Source organism: Gambusia affinis, linkage group LG04, assembly GCF_019740435.1.
Source record: "Gambusia affinis linkage group LG04, SWU_Gaff_1.0, whole genome shotgun sequence".
In the NCBI taxonomy this organism is placed as follows: Eukaryota; Metazoa; Chordata; class Actinopteri; order Cyprinodontiformes; family Poeciliidae; genus Gambusia; species Gambusia affinis.
Window position 1 is genome coordinate 10,463,885 of NC_057871.1, and position 17,320 is coordinate 10,481,204.

The 17,320-nt window shown below is 38.1% G+C and overlaps 1 protein-coding gene across 2 annotated transcripts in view; it reads left to right on the top strand.

Moving 5' to 3' along the window:
- grin2bb (glutamate receptor, ionotropic, N-methyl D-aspartate 2B, genome duplicate b) overlaps positions 1-17,320 on the top strand; it is a 123,338-nt gene that overhangs the window by 9,535 nt on the left and 96,483 nt on the right. For both annotated transcript variants that reach the window (XM_044113294.1, XM_044113296.1), the window contains one exon: positions 2,035-2,673. In XM_044113294.1, the coding sequence (XP_043969229.1) occupies positions 2,665-2,673 (9 nt within the window). In that variant the 5' untranslated portion in view covers positions 2,035-2,664. The remainder of the gene's footprint in view (positions 1-2,034; positions 2,674-17,320) is intronic.

Sequence of the window (17,320 nt, forward strand, 5' to 3'; positions counted from 1 at the left end):
ATTTTTACATGACAGAGATTAACTTCATTCGCTCATTCATTCATTCATTCATTCATTCATTCATTCATTCATTCATTCATTATTTATCTATTTATTTGATTACAACCAGTTAACATTTCACAACCCATTGCAATGCACGGCCCATCTAAATTTTTCAATAATGTCTTTTGATGATATATGAGGATGAGTTAATTAACCATATATCTCAGTTTACAATTAAAGTAAGAAGTTGCGCAAATATTCATTTACAAAAATACAAGCAATCATACAGAATCAATCCAGGTTGTCTGCTTCTTTATGTTTTTTTCACATGAATGTCTCTCGCCTTGAACAGTCCCTGTTTTATCTGTCCCTGATGTTTTTAAAAGTAAGCATGGAAAGCTGCACACTGTATCTGCATGACTGCTTCCAGCTGTAGTCTTTGTGCTTTTTCGTTCAGTAGCTTTATTTTTGCAAGAATTCTGCATGACTGTGGGAAATGCTGCTTCACTTGTACTCTTTCCAAGGTTTGATTAAATTATGTAGCCCTGGGTCTTTGGTTCCCACATTTGTCTCTGTCAGTAATGACAAGTGCATCTACAGCCCGGTGAACTAATATAAGATGGTGTCAAAACAGTGACCCTTATGGATGCTGATTGGCTAAATTTATGTGGATACACGCATTTGTTTATCCGGTAATTGGCTCTGCTGCTGTACAGACAGAATTATGTCTCTATTGCCTTCAGAGGAACTGTTTAGAGATGAGGAACAAACGGGAATAAAACTGCAGCATCCAGTTGATAATAAGCAATAGGGTACAGCACAAATTACAAGCCCACTGCAAGAAAACGGATACACTTGATTTTTATTTAAATTTCAGCATTCGGTTTCCTTAGCAGTGGCCATTGTGGCGTCTTGGCTTTGCTCCTTTTTGGTGTGCGTGCTTACATTGAAGCAAATGGTGAACTTTGGTTAAAAATCTAGAGCTAGAGATAACAGATATGGATGTGGGAACGTCTCTGTTAGCCACAGCATGTCAAACCCTGTCTTGATTTAAAGACAAGACAGGGTTTGACATGCTGTATAAGTGTGGTATAAGTCCACACTTATACAGCTCTGGTAAAAAATGTGTGAAAAATCCTTTGTTTCAGTTTACTTTAAATTAGGACTCACGACAAACTTGAACAAACAAAAAACTTGGACAAATCAACACAGAAATGGTCTACTTCTCTGGTCATCTCAGTCCTTAGATCTTGGCGCTTTAAAACAGTTCTGGGGTGATCTGAGGATAAGACAGGACCATGGACTCTAAAGAACCTAGAGAGATTGTGCGAAGAGAAATGCTACAGAGGAATTCTTAAGTGCTGCTGCTATTGGTGAAAAGGGGTTGTTGCATTGACAGCAGAAGTGACAAATAAAAGTGTCTCCAGGGATTTTGTTAATGCCAAACATTTATTTCTTAATATGGGATTTTGTTAAATGTATGAATATATATGCACGTGTTCCCATTTTGTTTTTCTGTGTGATATTACACTGCTGCAATAAAAAGTGAACAAAGCAAATGATAGATTGCATAACCCCTTTTCAACACCGTCATTAGAAATCAGCTCATAAAGTCATGAAATAACTCGACTACAATGTTGTTAGGAAGAACGATTGAGCTGAGGTTGATGAATTGTTGCCCACATTGTTCTACAACCAGGAATCAATCAGATGCCTTGATGTAGGTACAACTAGAGTTTCTTGTGACTAATGTTCTCACAACCCTCCCCATAAATTTTTCATGTAATTTCTGCTCTGGACTTTTGCTTTAAAAAGCAGCAGATCAAATCTTAGGAGAGAAGAACAACTGGGTGCATTTGCTGTGAAAGTAAGTAGCTGGTACAACAATATCCAACACACCAAGATTGCAGTGAAAGACACAAGTCTCCACAGCAGCTTGACTTAATTAAACCTTGACCTCAGAGGCTGCTGACTTGTTTAAGCAATGACGTTCAACCTTCACGAACATCATTCTCCTGCTGTCTGACTCTACCCTTCGTTTCTTCTGCTCAGATCGAGAACAATCGAGAAGGAGATCGGGCCGGCAAGCTGCTGATCATGACTGGCTAAATTAAGCAGAACCACAGAAGTGACAGAACGCCAAAGAAGAAAGAAAGGGAAAGCGACGAAGAGGAGTACATATAGACACAGTGCTCCTCATCTCCACAGCAACAGCGCTCACACTCCAGCAGACTTCTGGAGGGAGGCTTCAGCTCATTCACCATCTTTGGAAGGGAAAGGCATTTGGAGGGAGAGAGACCAATGAAAAGACTTCAGCTCATCTATCCCTACATCTTATGATCTAGTCACTTCAAGTCTGCTCACCTGTACAGACATTTTAGGTTAATTGTCAGTTTTTAAAACTTCTGAAATCCTGAAAAAAAAAAAACATAGATCAGTCAATCTGGAACTCATTCCTGACACACACCATCCTCCTTCCCTCTAATAGTTCAGAAGCCCCTCGCCTTTCCACCTTCAGCCAACCCAAGTTCACTCCTGTGTCCACCAGACTTCTGTCCTCTGCGCGCAAATTCATCTGTCTACATCTAAATCCCTTCATCTGAGGCTATGAGAGGAGGATTCACATCGCAGGCCACTCCATCATGCCCGTTCTGAAGAGCAGAGAGGAGATCCAGGCTGGCAATGTTCAAGGTAGGCCACAGACTTTTCTGTATAGGTTGGATGTGTATCTAAGCAGTTACTTAAACTTCCCTCTTTATCAAGCTTTCCTTGTCAGATTCCTTGCACCAGTTTATTAAGAATTATTTTATAAGAGCACAAAATCTTAAAAGATGTATTGTTTAGACACAGTTAATAAGCAGACAACAGCAGAAAGCTTGGCATATTTTCTGAAACATTACTAATAACTGAATAATAAATGCCTATTTTAATAATTCAAACACCGAATATACCTTACACTCAGTAAAAATAATCGTTGTACTACTGCAAAACTAGTCTTCCTTATCTCCAATCTTGAAGATACAGCCAATCAATAGCAAGAAAAATTTACGGCACTCCTGGATCAGCTGCTTTCTAAATGCCAGCCAATAGCAAGTCAAGCAGCTTAGTTATTTCAGCTTCCTAAGTTGTATTTTCTTTCAAATATTTCACATGTGCTCTATTCAAAATTCTGCAAATACGTGGCTTTTTAAGTGAAGAGCTATGTCCTGTGGAAAAATCAGGAAACAATGAATCACAAATATGCAGGGGATCTTCTGTACACAATAGTCTGATGTGGCCATTGATATACACATCTCAAAGTGTTTTGTTCCCTTTGTTGTCAAATATTCAAAAAACAGTAACTTTTAAATCTTTTTCTTGCTAATTTTAGATTATTTTACTCAAATTGAAATCAGAAAAAATAATAATGATGACTCTAACAATGCTATTTCCCATTGTGGGAACACATGGTGCATACAGGGTATTAATAGCCTCAAGAGTCTGCTGTATGAGTTGTTGGTTGGCCTTGTAGTTGTACTCAATGAAACAGGCCAATGTGCAGTGAGCTGTGTTGTTTTGTGAAAGCAATCAGTTCACCACAATGGATCATGAAAAAAAAAACAGGCTTGGATGAAAACATGGCTGAATTCTGTGCAGGCTTTCACTGATGTGATTGACTCAAGTTGCAGGTGGGGTTTGTGTTTAAACTTCAGCTGTCACACTTGACAAAGAAACTTTATATATGCCTTCATCCAGTGTTTAAAAGGGAACAAAAAGCACATGTGAAGCAAATAACAGAAGAGAGAATTGTGAGAGGATGACAGAAAAACACATTTAGTGTGGAATCATAAAATAAAAACAGCTCTTTTTTTCCCATGCACAAGCTTTCTCCTGGTACATTGTTAGCCAGAGTTACGTTGCGATAGGGGATAACAAGGCACTGGCTTCAATAAGCCCATCAGAAACAAGAGTTCTGGGAGGCCACAAGGGAGAGCTGGTCTAGACAACAATATCAGTGGAATGCAGTATTACAGGGAAGCTGCAGCTTATTTCTTGGAGAGTGTTTTGGCTGCTGCTTACAGATGAAAAAAAGTCTTCATACATTTCATTGGGATTTTATATGATGAACCAGAACAAATAGTGCATGGCTATCAGTGACGGAAACTGATATTATACATTTTCACAAATAAAATCTGAAGAGCATAGTGTACAGTTTCACTCCCCTTTATTTTAGTACTCTTTAAAGGGGAGGAGGATGTCATGCAAAATCAAAGTTTTTTTTTTTAAGCTTTGTATTATGTTTTAATGTCATTCATTCATCAAAAACATGCCTAGAGTTTTGTTTTGACTCATCCTTGGATATCTGATGGCAGCTAATCAAGGGTGCCTAAACGCTCGAACTTCCAAAGCACCACCTGTTTTTATGCAGCTCCACGTTGGAGCTGTAGTTCACAGCAGACCAACTACCACACTCAGCTTTTCAGACTAGCAGCAGCAATTAGCAAATGCCTGGTGGTACTCTGAGTTTCCTGAGCTTATCATACCAACTGGTTCTCAGTCCGTTGCTCCTTTTGGTTGTGAATGGCTTAATGGAAAGGTGTTGTGGCGACATGCTGAAGACAGAGAATTAGAAAGAGCAAGAGCTTCTTAAAGCAACAGAAGCCAATTTCAAGGCGTCAAATTCCATCCATCCATCCATCCATCCATTTTCTAAACACCCTTGTCCCTAATGGGGTCGGGAGGGTTGCTGGTTCCTATCTCCAGCTGCGTTCCGGGCGAGAGGCGGGGTTCACCCTGGACAGGTCGCCAGTTTGTCGCAGAGGCGTCAAATTGAAAATGTAAAATTTCTTTTAAGACATGTTTGATATATGCAGCATTTTTATAACACTGTAGGTAAAATTGTTGCCGAATTGTGCTATGAAATGGCACTACATGCCTGGAAAATACATAATGCCTCCGCTTGAGTAAAAATTCACTATACACATATAATATACATAAGCTGTTCTGTGAAGAGGTGTAGCTAAAGCAGGGGTCTGCAACCTTTACAAACCAAAGCTGATATTACCCTCAGTGCAGCTAAATATAATCTGTTTAGTGCTGCAAATATTACATAACCTTTTCTGAAAAGACAACTTAAAATTTTAACAAATATCTATGTACTATAAGTAATTTTTGAAGAACAATTTATTTCTGTTTTGAGTTTTTTTTTAAGTATTTTTTTTTTTAAATGTTGGTTCTGCCATTTTTTTGTCAAATTATTAAGCACCATTATGAAATGTCCAAAGAGCCACTTGCTTCTCCAGAGCTGCAGGCTGCAGACCCCTGAGTTACAGCGACAAGCTTTGACCAGGGAAGCAGACATGGGGCCTCATGGCAACTCCTGCAGAGCCACAGCTCAGATGAACCTGGCTCCTTATGAATGAATGACAACATATCCGTTGTTGAGAGAAAACCAGAGGCCCTGTTTAAAGTTGCCAATTGCCATGGTGGATCATGCCATTCCTGTTGTGAAACCTGTTGATTGCAGCATCACAATGTGGGAAAGCTTTTGTTTAGAGAGGGTGAAGACGCTGGAAAGGGTTGATCTGAAGACAGATAGAGAAAAATCCAGGACAATCCTACAGAAGACTGAGGTGGACGTTTACAGCACGACTTCAACCATGAAAATAGAACCAGAGCTTTGATTTGATTGGTTTAGATCAAAGTGTATTCATGTTTTAAGGTGGTCCAGTCAAAGTCAACAAGTAAGAATTTTTCAGCAAGGCGTTGTAGGTTTTCAATTTGAGGTGAAAGTGCTTGCAGAAAGTCAGCCAGTAAAATCCTCTGATAAACAGGACCTTTGCTAACATCTATGAGCACACATTGCTTTCAGATAGCTGAATATGTGTTTGATCTTTTCTCTTGTGTGCGCAAACAGTCTTGAAACAGAAAATGAGCAAAATCCTTCATTCTGTCACAGTGTCCGGCTCCTGCCAATGGAGCAGCTCCAGGATTTGTCTCTTGATGGCACCGCGGATTAGACTGTTGGCTGCTTAGTTTTGTTTTTTTCTGCCTTCAGGGGTAAAGACAAGTTTCTTCGCACAAGTCTAAACCAAGCGTTCATCAAATCACAAGATCTGACGTAACCGTCTAATTCGGGTGTCTTTGTTGGAGCGTGACTTAGAGGAGGTGTGACAGCTGGCGTGTCCCTCCCGCACAAGGCAACAGCTTCAACGGAGAACAGGCTTATTGTATTATGCTCACTTATTAACATATGAGGCACAGAAAGTGACAGTTCCCAAATGCAAACCTTAATTTTCTAATCGGGCAAAGTTGGAAATTAAGGGCTGGTTTGGCACATTTATTTTTTTTTTATTTAGAGAAAACTATGAGAGCAAGTAAGGGGTTAAGGTGAAAAAGACAGACAGGCAAAGACCGAGGCGCAGGCGGCAAATCCCGAGGGAGCTTCGCTGACAGTGGATGAAGGAGTCAGCTTTGTAGACACATGTATCTCTGAGTGAATAAGCAACAAGGCCTGGGAGGGGTGTGTTGATGCTGCGTCGTGATGCTGCATGTTTTTAATGTTGGGGATGGGTCCATAGCTCTGACTCTCCTGAAACCAGAGGGAGCACGGCCCCCTGCTTTGATTGGTGATCCAAGAACAGGGAGGCATCGGTGTATTGCCACAAAGAAAAAGACGTGGAGACGATGGCGGTGAGGCTGGAACTCACCGACAGCCGGTCGAGTCAGTCTTGGATGTGAGCCCCGTGTGAGCAGCTTTACAAATGTTGATTGAGTCGTTGGAGGATTACAGGTGCTGAGCAGCCTGGTGTTTAGTGTTTACTCAGAGCCAGTCGGAGAGGGAGACTGCAGAGTGTGGAGTTACACAATGCTTCAAAAATGTCTCTCTGCCATCCATGCATGTTTGAGTTTTTACTGAAATGGCACATCGCTAAATGGAAACGTCTTTCTCCCACCGTCACTAGACTTTTCATATTTCATTTCAGCAGTAGGAACCACACTGTGCATACAGCAACACTATGTCCGCTTCATGTTTTATGTTGCTATTACACTTTGTCATGTTGTAACCATAATCTCAATGTATTTTATTAAGGTATTATGTGAAAGACGCAGTAGTGCAAGATTGTCAAGTGGAAGTGAAACGACTGGAAATATTTTATGAATTAAAATCTGAGAAACTGTGGAATGCATTTGTATTTTACCTCGTTGAGTGAATAGTTAGTAGAACCACCTTTTACTGCAATTACATCTGCAGGTGTGCTGAGGTATGTCTCTGCACAGAGACTGAGAACTCTGTGAGATCGGATGGAGTGCGTCTGCAACATCAATTATCAAGTCTTCACATAGTTATATAATTGGTCTACACCCAATAAGGACTTTAGCATTTGACTGGAAGGGTCTACATTTTGTTGTTTGAGATCTGTGTTTCTATCTGCAGAATTATTGAATAATGTGCAACAATGGAGCCAATAAGCACACATTTGAAGGCTTTCATGCTTATGCATTAGTGCAAAATATCAGGACGATGGAAGAAAAACCTTTTCCTGATGCGACTGAGTATGTCAGTGAGAAGAATGCATAAAATATTTCAAAGAGATACATGTTTCAATAGAGTAGCAGGGCATAAGCTCTTCGTAACAAAGAGGAAAATGTATATTCAGTGTTCAGTGGTGCAAAAACCATAAACAGGGCTCTATAGAGATGTGGAAATAATAAGCGATATGGTGAAATGAGTCATCTTATGTTCTTTTCAGAGCCTGTCAAATGGGATAATGTTTATCTGCAGCTAATATGTTCTGTGTCCATGGAAAACTATAAAAATACACTCTTTCCTAGGGTTTTACATTTCATTGTAAAAATAAATAATAAAACACCAGATCCCTATCAAGTGCCAAAAATAGTTTTAAAAGAACCTAAAATTATCAAAACATGACAAATTACACTGTCATTAATATTTGAACAAAATTAAGCCAAAATTAGGGAGGGAGACTAAGACTCACGCTTCAGACTGCCATGGAAATGCACTGGCTAGGTAAGAGCCGGGCATTACTAATTAAACCTGCTCCACTTAGCGGATCAAGTTAGCACTTCTTTAAAATTTCATATGTTAAGATCACATAATGATTTAAAAAACTGCTAACAAGCAAACAAAAAGAAAAGAAGTAGGATCAGAGATGACCTTCACCATCTGCACAAACATGCCACTACTTAAGCACATGGGTGGTGGTGTGATGATCTGGGCTTGCTTTAGAGCTACGGGGACTTTGGATTGTGCAGTTGCTGAGTTGAACATTTTCTCACCTGTGAGCAAAACATGTTTTGGAGTCAAGAGTCTGCCTGACAAGTGAAACGTACAACAGAGCAATAAAATCAAGCACAGCTGTGCAGCTTACAAAAGAGAGTCTGAAAAGAAAGAGAATCGAGGTCCTGCTGCAAGTCTCAGTGACCTGAAGCAACTTTGAAAAGAAGAGGAGGCTAAGATTCCCCTCCAATAATGTGACAGACTACTAAGGCGGAGAGAAGACTGTTACTTTGGGTCCTGGCTGTGAATACAATCTGATGAATTGGGATCTAGACTGACACTATGTGGGGTAACTCAGTATGGTATACATTGTTGTAGGTAACTACAACCTTAATGTTGAGTTGTACTACATATTTTTTGAACATGAGACTCCAGGATGAAAAGATTTAGCTGGTAATTGTTAACCTGACAGCAACTAAGCATCAGTCTGAACTGATGTAGTCGGGGGAAAGAGGAAGCCTGAATATGTTTGTGTCCTTCTGTAATGGGTAACTTTTATTTCCCATCATTACCCTAAAGCAAAAATATGCTGAGTACACCTGGTCGTCTTCTTTGAAGAATGCTCACTGGAATGAGGAGCTGATGGTGAGGGAGTATTAATTTTATTAAATGATTGTTTCCTCAGACTGTTGTATTATGAAACTATAGTCCCCTGGATCTCCTATTTGTCCTTTTGAAGACAAGGATGCAGAGACAGAGAGAAAAAAACCCATTACACAACCAACAGCAAATTATGTAGACACTTATAAGCTTATTTTGTTTGTGCTACTTGCAGATGTGCAGCATCATTTTACATCATTTTCTGAAGTTCTTTTATCCTACATGTCTCATATTCTCTGTTTTACACCAATGTGTCATCATCCTTTGGGCTACATCTCCATGCAGCCATTTGTCCCAGATTGCTTTTGAAGTTAAACCCAAAATGATTAATTACCTTGACAAATTTAACTTCAAATTCAAAGAAGATTAACCTTTTGGAGTGTCTCAACCAGAGACATGATTAGGATGATGGCGAGAAGGGCTTCCAACCTCAAAAACATTGGAGCTCATCAAAGAAAAATCATCAAAACACCGGTGGAAACTAGGGTCTCATTGGTGTAATGCCACTCAAGACTTTTACTTTAATTTAAAAGGTGTATAAATCTTTGATATATTTAATAAAATGTAAATAAAAGCAGATACTTTTTTTTAAATTACTGAAAATCTTGTTGAATTTAATTATTTTTTTAAAGAGTTACTTATTTTATCCTCAGAAGAAGCAAACTTCTTGGTTGAAAGCAAGAAACTGACTTCCTTTAAATCTCGACTAAAAACCCATTTGTGTTGGATTGTATTTGAAACGTAATCAATTACAAATTTATTGGAACTTGACTTAATGTGGTGTTTTGATTGTTGATTTTATGTTGATTTTATGTGGCATTGTGTTTCTGTGTTAGATAAGATGTAAAGCACTTTGAAATGCCTTGCTGCTGAAATGTGCTATATAAATAAAATTTGATTTGATTTTGATTTATGGTCCGGAAAATACGGTATTTCAACTTTTTGTTTGTTTGTTAGATTGTTTTGCTCGGATCTCTTGTTTGTTTGGTTTGTGTATAACAAACGTTTGCCTTTGCACTCATTCGAAATATATGGACAAACACTTATTTCTGGATAGCGTTGATGTAACAGGAAAAATAGGAGTCCTGATGAACTGCGAAGTGAATAAACATACCATCCTTACTTACTGAATCCAGAATCCAAAGATGGCTCATCTTCCTCTCCTATTCAGTACCTTGTGATGTGTGACTGTGAGAGCAGGAGGAGCAGCTAAGAATAGAGAAAAGGGAGCTCAGCTCTGTGATGCCACCTCAACCTACAACGCCGAGCTTCTCCTTCTGTCACTGAACCAGTTATAAGCTGCTATGTTTGTGCAGGCTCCCCTTGCATTCATTTCAATGCAGGTGGCTGATTTCACTGCATTGGTAATTCTGTATTTCCTTGTGGCTCAAGAATCAGAAATTCAGCCCCAGATGGACCTTTTATCCTGCACATAATAGTACGAGCAGAACAACACATGCTGGGTTTTTATCTGAAACTGACACAATTTTTATTTTATGCCAAAGGGAGGCTGTTTGAAGCGCCTTCACTGACAGTCAGGAGAAAGACTGAGAGGGGTTTCTTACGTATAATTTTGCCACAGATGGAAGAGACTGATAGGATTAAAGGCAAGAACTGTGAGCTGTGAAAAGGGCCAAGGTGTTGGAGATGAGAAGGAGTGATGGAGGGTTTGATAGCTGAAAAAGTTACTTTTGATAATACTGTCTTTGAAAGAAGCCCAAAGAACAGAGGCATAGTTGACTTTGCTCAGAATGAATAGTGCGTTGATCAGTCTCAGAAACAGAGGAAATGATGAATAAAAGGAAGAAAGAATGAGAAAACAGGTTGCTTTGATGCAGCTCCTCAGATCCAGCTTATTTAGGACAAAATCAATCAGGTTCTGCCATGTAGTTTATTTATTCATGGGAGTTTGCAAACGAGAAAGAGAGCATTAAGATTTATTTTCAGAATTCCTAGGAACGTAATTGATTCAGATCAGATTGTTTTTCTCCATTGTCATGCACTTCCCTCACAGATCTTTAGCTGTGCAAACTGCAGGTGGTTTCTGTTTGACATCTCCAGGGCACCGGCTCGCTAAACCCATTCTAAGTGTCAGCGAATATGTCTACATCTGATCCCTCTGAGGGGGCAACTTGTCAATTAATTAGCCTTGACTGGAGACTGAAAGTGGGTTTGCAGAGGAAACAGCTGCAGAAATGATGAGGGGGAAATCACCCAACATGCTGGAACAACACCAAGATGTGCAGTTGTCAGGGATTTTTAACAAAGCAAGAGGGCCAGGCTCATCAGGGGAGGCAGAGACGAGCAGACTTCTCAGTGGGTTAAATTTGAAGGTAGAGAAAGCAAGATCTAGTTGGTCATTTACCTCATTTGGTAAATGAGGGAAATGAGTCAACCATGTATGTAATTGCAGGAGGGGGCAGAGGATCATTTTCTACTTATATGCAAAAAAAAAAAAAAAAAAAAAAAGCACTTGCTCAGTTCTTCTCCTAAGATTCATTGAAAAAAAATTCAGTCTTTGAGTACTTGGATACCGGATTACAGATACAGATGCATCCAACCAGAACAAACTATTATTATTATTATTTTTTTTAGCATAATAGTACTGATTTCATACCGTTTTTGAATAATGATCCAATTTAATTCACTTGTCATTTAAGCTGAACTTTCCCTGCATTTGTCACTAAAATTGCTGGAGAGCCAGGTTTTCAGTGTCACTCTAAGTGGTTTGGGGTTAAGAGGGAAAAATCTTTCTCTGCTAAAGGTTTGTCTCTGTTTTATCTCATCAAGGGAAGCTGTATGTAGGGAGGTTTTAAAGAAATGCAAACACACTCCCATTGTGCATATTTGAAAAAAGCAAGAACTGAATATTTAGCAAAACCTTTTAAGGACAAGTAATTTTTAAAATTGTTTGGTGAGTAAGAAAATGCTGCCTGACATACAGTCAAAAGCTTTATTACTGCTGCATGTACTTATTCAAACCACTCTCAATACAACAGTGCCATATTTTTGTTAAGTTTTTCTGTGGCATTAGTGACCTTGGTTTGTCGGTTCTTCAGACAGGAAAGAGGGCACAGAAATAAGACTAGCGGTAAATGGAACAGGCCAAAATTCAAACCCAGGACGTCTTCACCCAGGACTAACCTCTTTACATGGGGACCCGCTTTGCTCACTGCACCACACGACACTGTTTCTATGTTCACAGCGCAGGCTGAGAGCTGATGTGACCTGAATGATTACACTTTTTACATCGTGTTGCTAAGATACATAATCTGAGTCTTATTTTTGACTGACAAACACCACTAACATGTAATTTTAGCTCCCTTTGTCCATCTTTCGGTTTACTGCGTCTTAACAACTCATTCTGAAAACAAACACAACACATTAATCGCTGATGGAATTTCATCACATTCAGGTGTGAGCGATTGGAATAATGCTTTTGATGACTTTGTGCCCTTGTTTTTGTGAACTCAGTTGTATAACAAGTCATTTCATTTGGTCTTCTAGAAAATTACAATGGGTTTTCAGTAGATGTTTTATGCTGCATCTTGAAAACAGCAACGATTTTAAAAAACATGACTGGCTGCAGTTAACAATAAATAAATATATTGGCCTTTCCAATTTATTACATGCACTCGTTTAACTGGGAGAACTATGAGCTACAAAAAAATATGTTGCACTGGATTTTAGGGGGCAAATCTTTGTTTGGAAGTAGTCTGTGAATTAGACTAAAAGGTGTTTTCTTACATCAATTCCTTCACACAGCATCTCTTAGTCTGCCCTTTCCTTCAAACCTTTAAAAAAATCCTTTCATTTATAAAAATACACATTTATGAACTGCTGGTTGTACCAAGGCCACCACAAAAATGCTTCTAAAAGTCCTTTTTATCCACTGATTTTCTTTTAGGTTCAAACTTGTTGCTTATGTGAAGTTTTGTTGTTTTCTATGATAGCATGAAAACAACAGAGAGATGCTTTAGCTTTCCAGGAAATATCGCAGCTGCAGGAAGAAGAATCAGAAAGTGTGGGCCAACAAATAGCCTCCGGTATAAATAGTGGGGATTATAAAATTGACTGAACTGAACAGTAGCTCTCTGTACTTGTGAATCCAAGGTGCAATAAATTTATGGAAACCTCAGGAGAGCTGTAGAGGTGAATATTTTTTTGTACAGCTGGAAAAGTAGTAAAGACCAAAATTACCTGGACTGTGGAGATAGAAAACTTCACTTTCATGTTTCAGATTTTCAGAAAGAGGTTTGAAAGAAACCCTGGAGGGAAATATATTTTCAGCAGTGACTGAAAACATGCTGGGACGGGCTTTTTATGGACTGTGCTCAGGGTAATACACTATATTAAAGGGACTAACAGCACAATGCTCTTTTATGTATAAAAAAGGGAAGAAAGGAAAAAGAAACCTGGAATGAAACCAACTGTACCCTGTGTGGGTCTACTTCAGAGGCAAATACTATAGGGAATTATTACTCCTGCTACTTCCCACTCACAAAAATAATCCTTTTCTTCATCAGTTAAGAATGTCTTCATCGTTACTTACATTAGATTATATTAGTATATTTTGCTCTTGTCAAAATTTAGCCAGGTCAGACTTTAAAGGGGTGTAACATCCAAACAGATGCCTACAGTACGCTTTGATAAAAGTCAAAAGGCAGATCATCACACAAAACTCTCATAGCAGACATGTTCTACCAAAACCTCCTTATTCACCTGATTGAAATTCTGTAAAAAGAAAAAAAAAACCTCCCATTAAGGACATTTTGCTTTTCAGTTGTTTTCACTGGTGCAGCACCTTTCAACAAAGTCTAAGAGAAATGTAAATGTTAAAGAGAAAAATGTTGCATATAACATCAGATATTTATTTTTACTAACCATAGCTTTTGCTTAATTTTAATTTTCTTATGACAACATAAAGCAAATTCCTCTCAATAAATCTCTTACCTTCCCACTTGCCGTGAATGACCATTTACTACTTTTATTAGAAGCACTGCTGGTGATATAACTCTCTTTGGGACGACACTGCACTAGGGGTTTTATATTTTTAATAAATTTAAAATCTTATATCAGTTTAAATTTCTAGATATTTGCAAGACATTTACATTTACATGTTCCTTTGTCACTAATTTGTTGTTAACAGTTTGTAATGTTAGTAACTAAAAGTGCTAATAATTTGTGAGCAACTTCGCTCAGCGTTATTGTTTCCTACTGAAGCCTTCTTCTCTCTCATTGATTCGCAGCCTGAATGTAACACAAGAATGGCTGAAGACTTTTTAAATCATTTCTTGTACATGTGTGCGTCTTTTGTCTTAAATTTTAAACACCTCTCAGAAACAAAAAAAATAGATAATTTGAATCTTTACTCTGTAACACAGGGAAGACTGTCATTAGCGAAGCCTGTAGGCATGTTGTTATGATTTTATGACTTTTGCATTTTTGGATGTAGGACTTGTTTGATCACCATATCTTACCATATCTCTAGCTATGGTCATTGGCTTGTCATAACAAATCGCCTAAGTGTTAAATAGTGGCTGATTAATTTTACCACTGTTGAAGAACCAAGAGTGTAGTTGCACACACACATGCCAGATCTGGCCCTGGCATGACAACATACCATCTTACCACAAGTGGAAGTTTTCCAGGAACACGTGGAAAGTGTTTGTTGACTTTATGACATAAATATTCAATTCAAAAGCAGAAGAAGTCACTGAGTGAGAAAAATTTACATAAGCAGTTAGACGTTCCAAAGTTTAACACCAAAGTGATATTTTTGCTTTCACATTACTTTGTACGTGTCATCTGACATTAGGTTTTCTTCTTCTGTTTTCCTCGTAACTATCCTTTGATTAGGTAGGAAAAAAAACATTAAATGCAGGAACAGTGTCTCTCCAGGACTGTTAAAATTCAGTCAACTGCAGCATATCTGTACAGAGGAACATGTTATATCGCTGCTGAATTAAATCCAGAAAATGAAATTAAACTTCAGTGGAATACAGGACTTCTATGAAATAATGAACACCCTGGGGGGCAGTTGGCTTTTTTTTGTTCAAGTATTTTTCTTCATTCCTGGCCTTTTCGCCGTGGAGCTTTTACTTGTGCATATATGTATGCATTGCACTCCCGCAGCCATCTGTATGCCTGAGCACGCTCAGTCAGTTTCGTGCCCTGCCACGAAGAGACAATATAGCATTATCTTAAGGAAGCCTCTCTTTGACATCATTATATGCACAAATAGTAGAGAGGGGGATCTTGACCAGACTAAATTGCACTTAATGAAATATCCAAAAGGCACTTCAGTAAAGTGGTGATTTTTTTTTTCTTACTGCGACCGATTCTGTAAAGGTGCTGCTTAAAAGGACACCTTCCATGCCTATAAAAACTATTCAGTTACTTGGATTTTCTTTCTGTTTTGTCACTTTCACAAGTCAACAAAATTTGGCTTTTTTGACTAATACATTGAAAACTGATTTCAATAAAAGAATGACAATGAAATAAAATAAGCTAATAGAGTAATTGTATAAATATTCACCCCCTTCGGCTCAGTATTAAGTAAATGCACACACAGATTGACACAGTCATTGTGTCAGTCTATTCACTCAGATTGGGACTGTGTGGATAAATCTCTTTGACTAGACCACTCCGGAATATCAACATTGTTGTCTTCAAACCATTTCTTTGATGCTTTGGATCTGTGTCTTGCTGGAAAATAAATGTTCTCCTTTGATCAGAATTGATTTGTAAAAGCAATAAAAAGAGTGAAACGTCCAAGGGGATGAATTTGTTTTCTAAGCACATTACATAATGTTATATGTTTGGGTCCATGTGATGGCAGGTTGGATACTTGTCTAGCTCTTCTTCACCTGTATGCGTCTCATTGACTAATTCTACTTCTGTGTACATAGTGTACCCAGAAAGTGCTGCTAGAAATAGGTTTCTTTATTATGGTAAAAAAAAGTGATCCATTAGAGCAAAAAAGAATTCCTACTCTAAAAACCAAACCAACTCTCCCCCAAATAAACAAGATTTGAACAACCAAAAGCAGATTGTGCAGGGTACATTATTTTGTCCTTTTGTCACAATGCTGGAAACATCATTTGGGACATTTACATGTTTAATGAGTGTTTGACTTTGTGAGAAACACATGAAAAACAGGGGCTGCCAACACTCTGGTATGAAGGTGAGAAAGAGTTGAACAATAATGGACTAATATTGTGTTCAGGGATTTGTTGATAGCAGAAGAAAAGTCTTTAATAAAAAATCAGCCGGTGGCTGCGAAAGTGCAAAAACACACAGTTTGCACAGTGTCATATAATCATGACTCAGAGAGAGGCCATGTATTTAGCAGCTAAAGTTCACCTGAAACTGATATTTGAGTTTGTAAGCATGACTTGAATAATTAGACATAGTGTAAATAAAAGTTATGCTGGTTTCCACCACTCCTGCAGGGGAGTCATTAACACCACAGGATGTCTGATTACCTGTCTGAACACAACAGTGTGACTTGCAGCACTGACTGACAATTTAATATTAATAGCGTTCATTCAAATTGTTGCAGTTATTTTGGTACTGATTATACGCCCTGAATTGGTTTGACATTTGGGAGCAAAAGAAGACAAAAAAGACACTAAAACATTCTGAAATGGCACCAACATTTAGATCATTAACATACCTTTGCACAGTGGCAGATATGTACAACTAATGATTTAATTATCTTATTAGTAAGCTGGCAGGATTTGTTAGTAGAGATGCACTAGTCAAAATTTTGCGTCCAAGTTCTAATCTCAATTTAAAAATCAAAACAAAAAATTTTGAGTGTTCAAACCCACAAAAAAAACCACACAGAATAAATGTGCTGTTGACATTGTATATAATCTTTGGCATGTTGTGATAGCCATGAACTGGATAAGAATTACTAAAATGACTACTTCAGTGTTCATTATCTGTAAAATGTCATACTGTATCCAGGGTTGGGCTTTTATTATAGTGTTTATTGTGAAAAAATTGTTTTTATGATGAGTATTTTCTTTATTGTCACAATAAACCTTAGTTTAAAAAAAAAACAAACTAACTGAAATATTACTTTTATTATTCTTTCCACTATTCTTTCCACAAGAGTATCAATAAATAGTTAATTCAAAATATGATTAAAAAAATTCTCTATGTGCAGTTTAGTGATGAAAGTCAAACTTTTTTTTTAAAGTAAGTAGCATCCTGATGAAGCTCGTTTCAAATACAAATGTTTTTGAAGACCTAAAATAAGAATTAAATAGTTGTTTTTTATTCTATTATTGTTATCACAACTGCAAAGTATGGCAACAAAACTCTTAAGTCCATATTGCCCACCCCTAACTGTGTCACAACTTAGGTTTCCAAAAGGCTCCCAACATGTTGTGCCTTCCTGTTTTCTGCTGAACGTCTCGTTCTCTCTTCCTCTCTCACGGTCTGAGT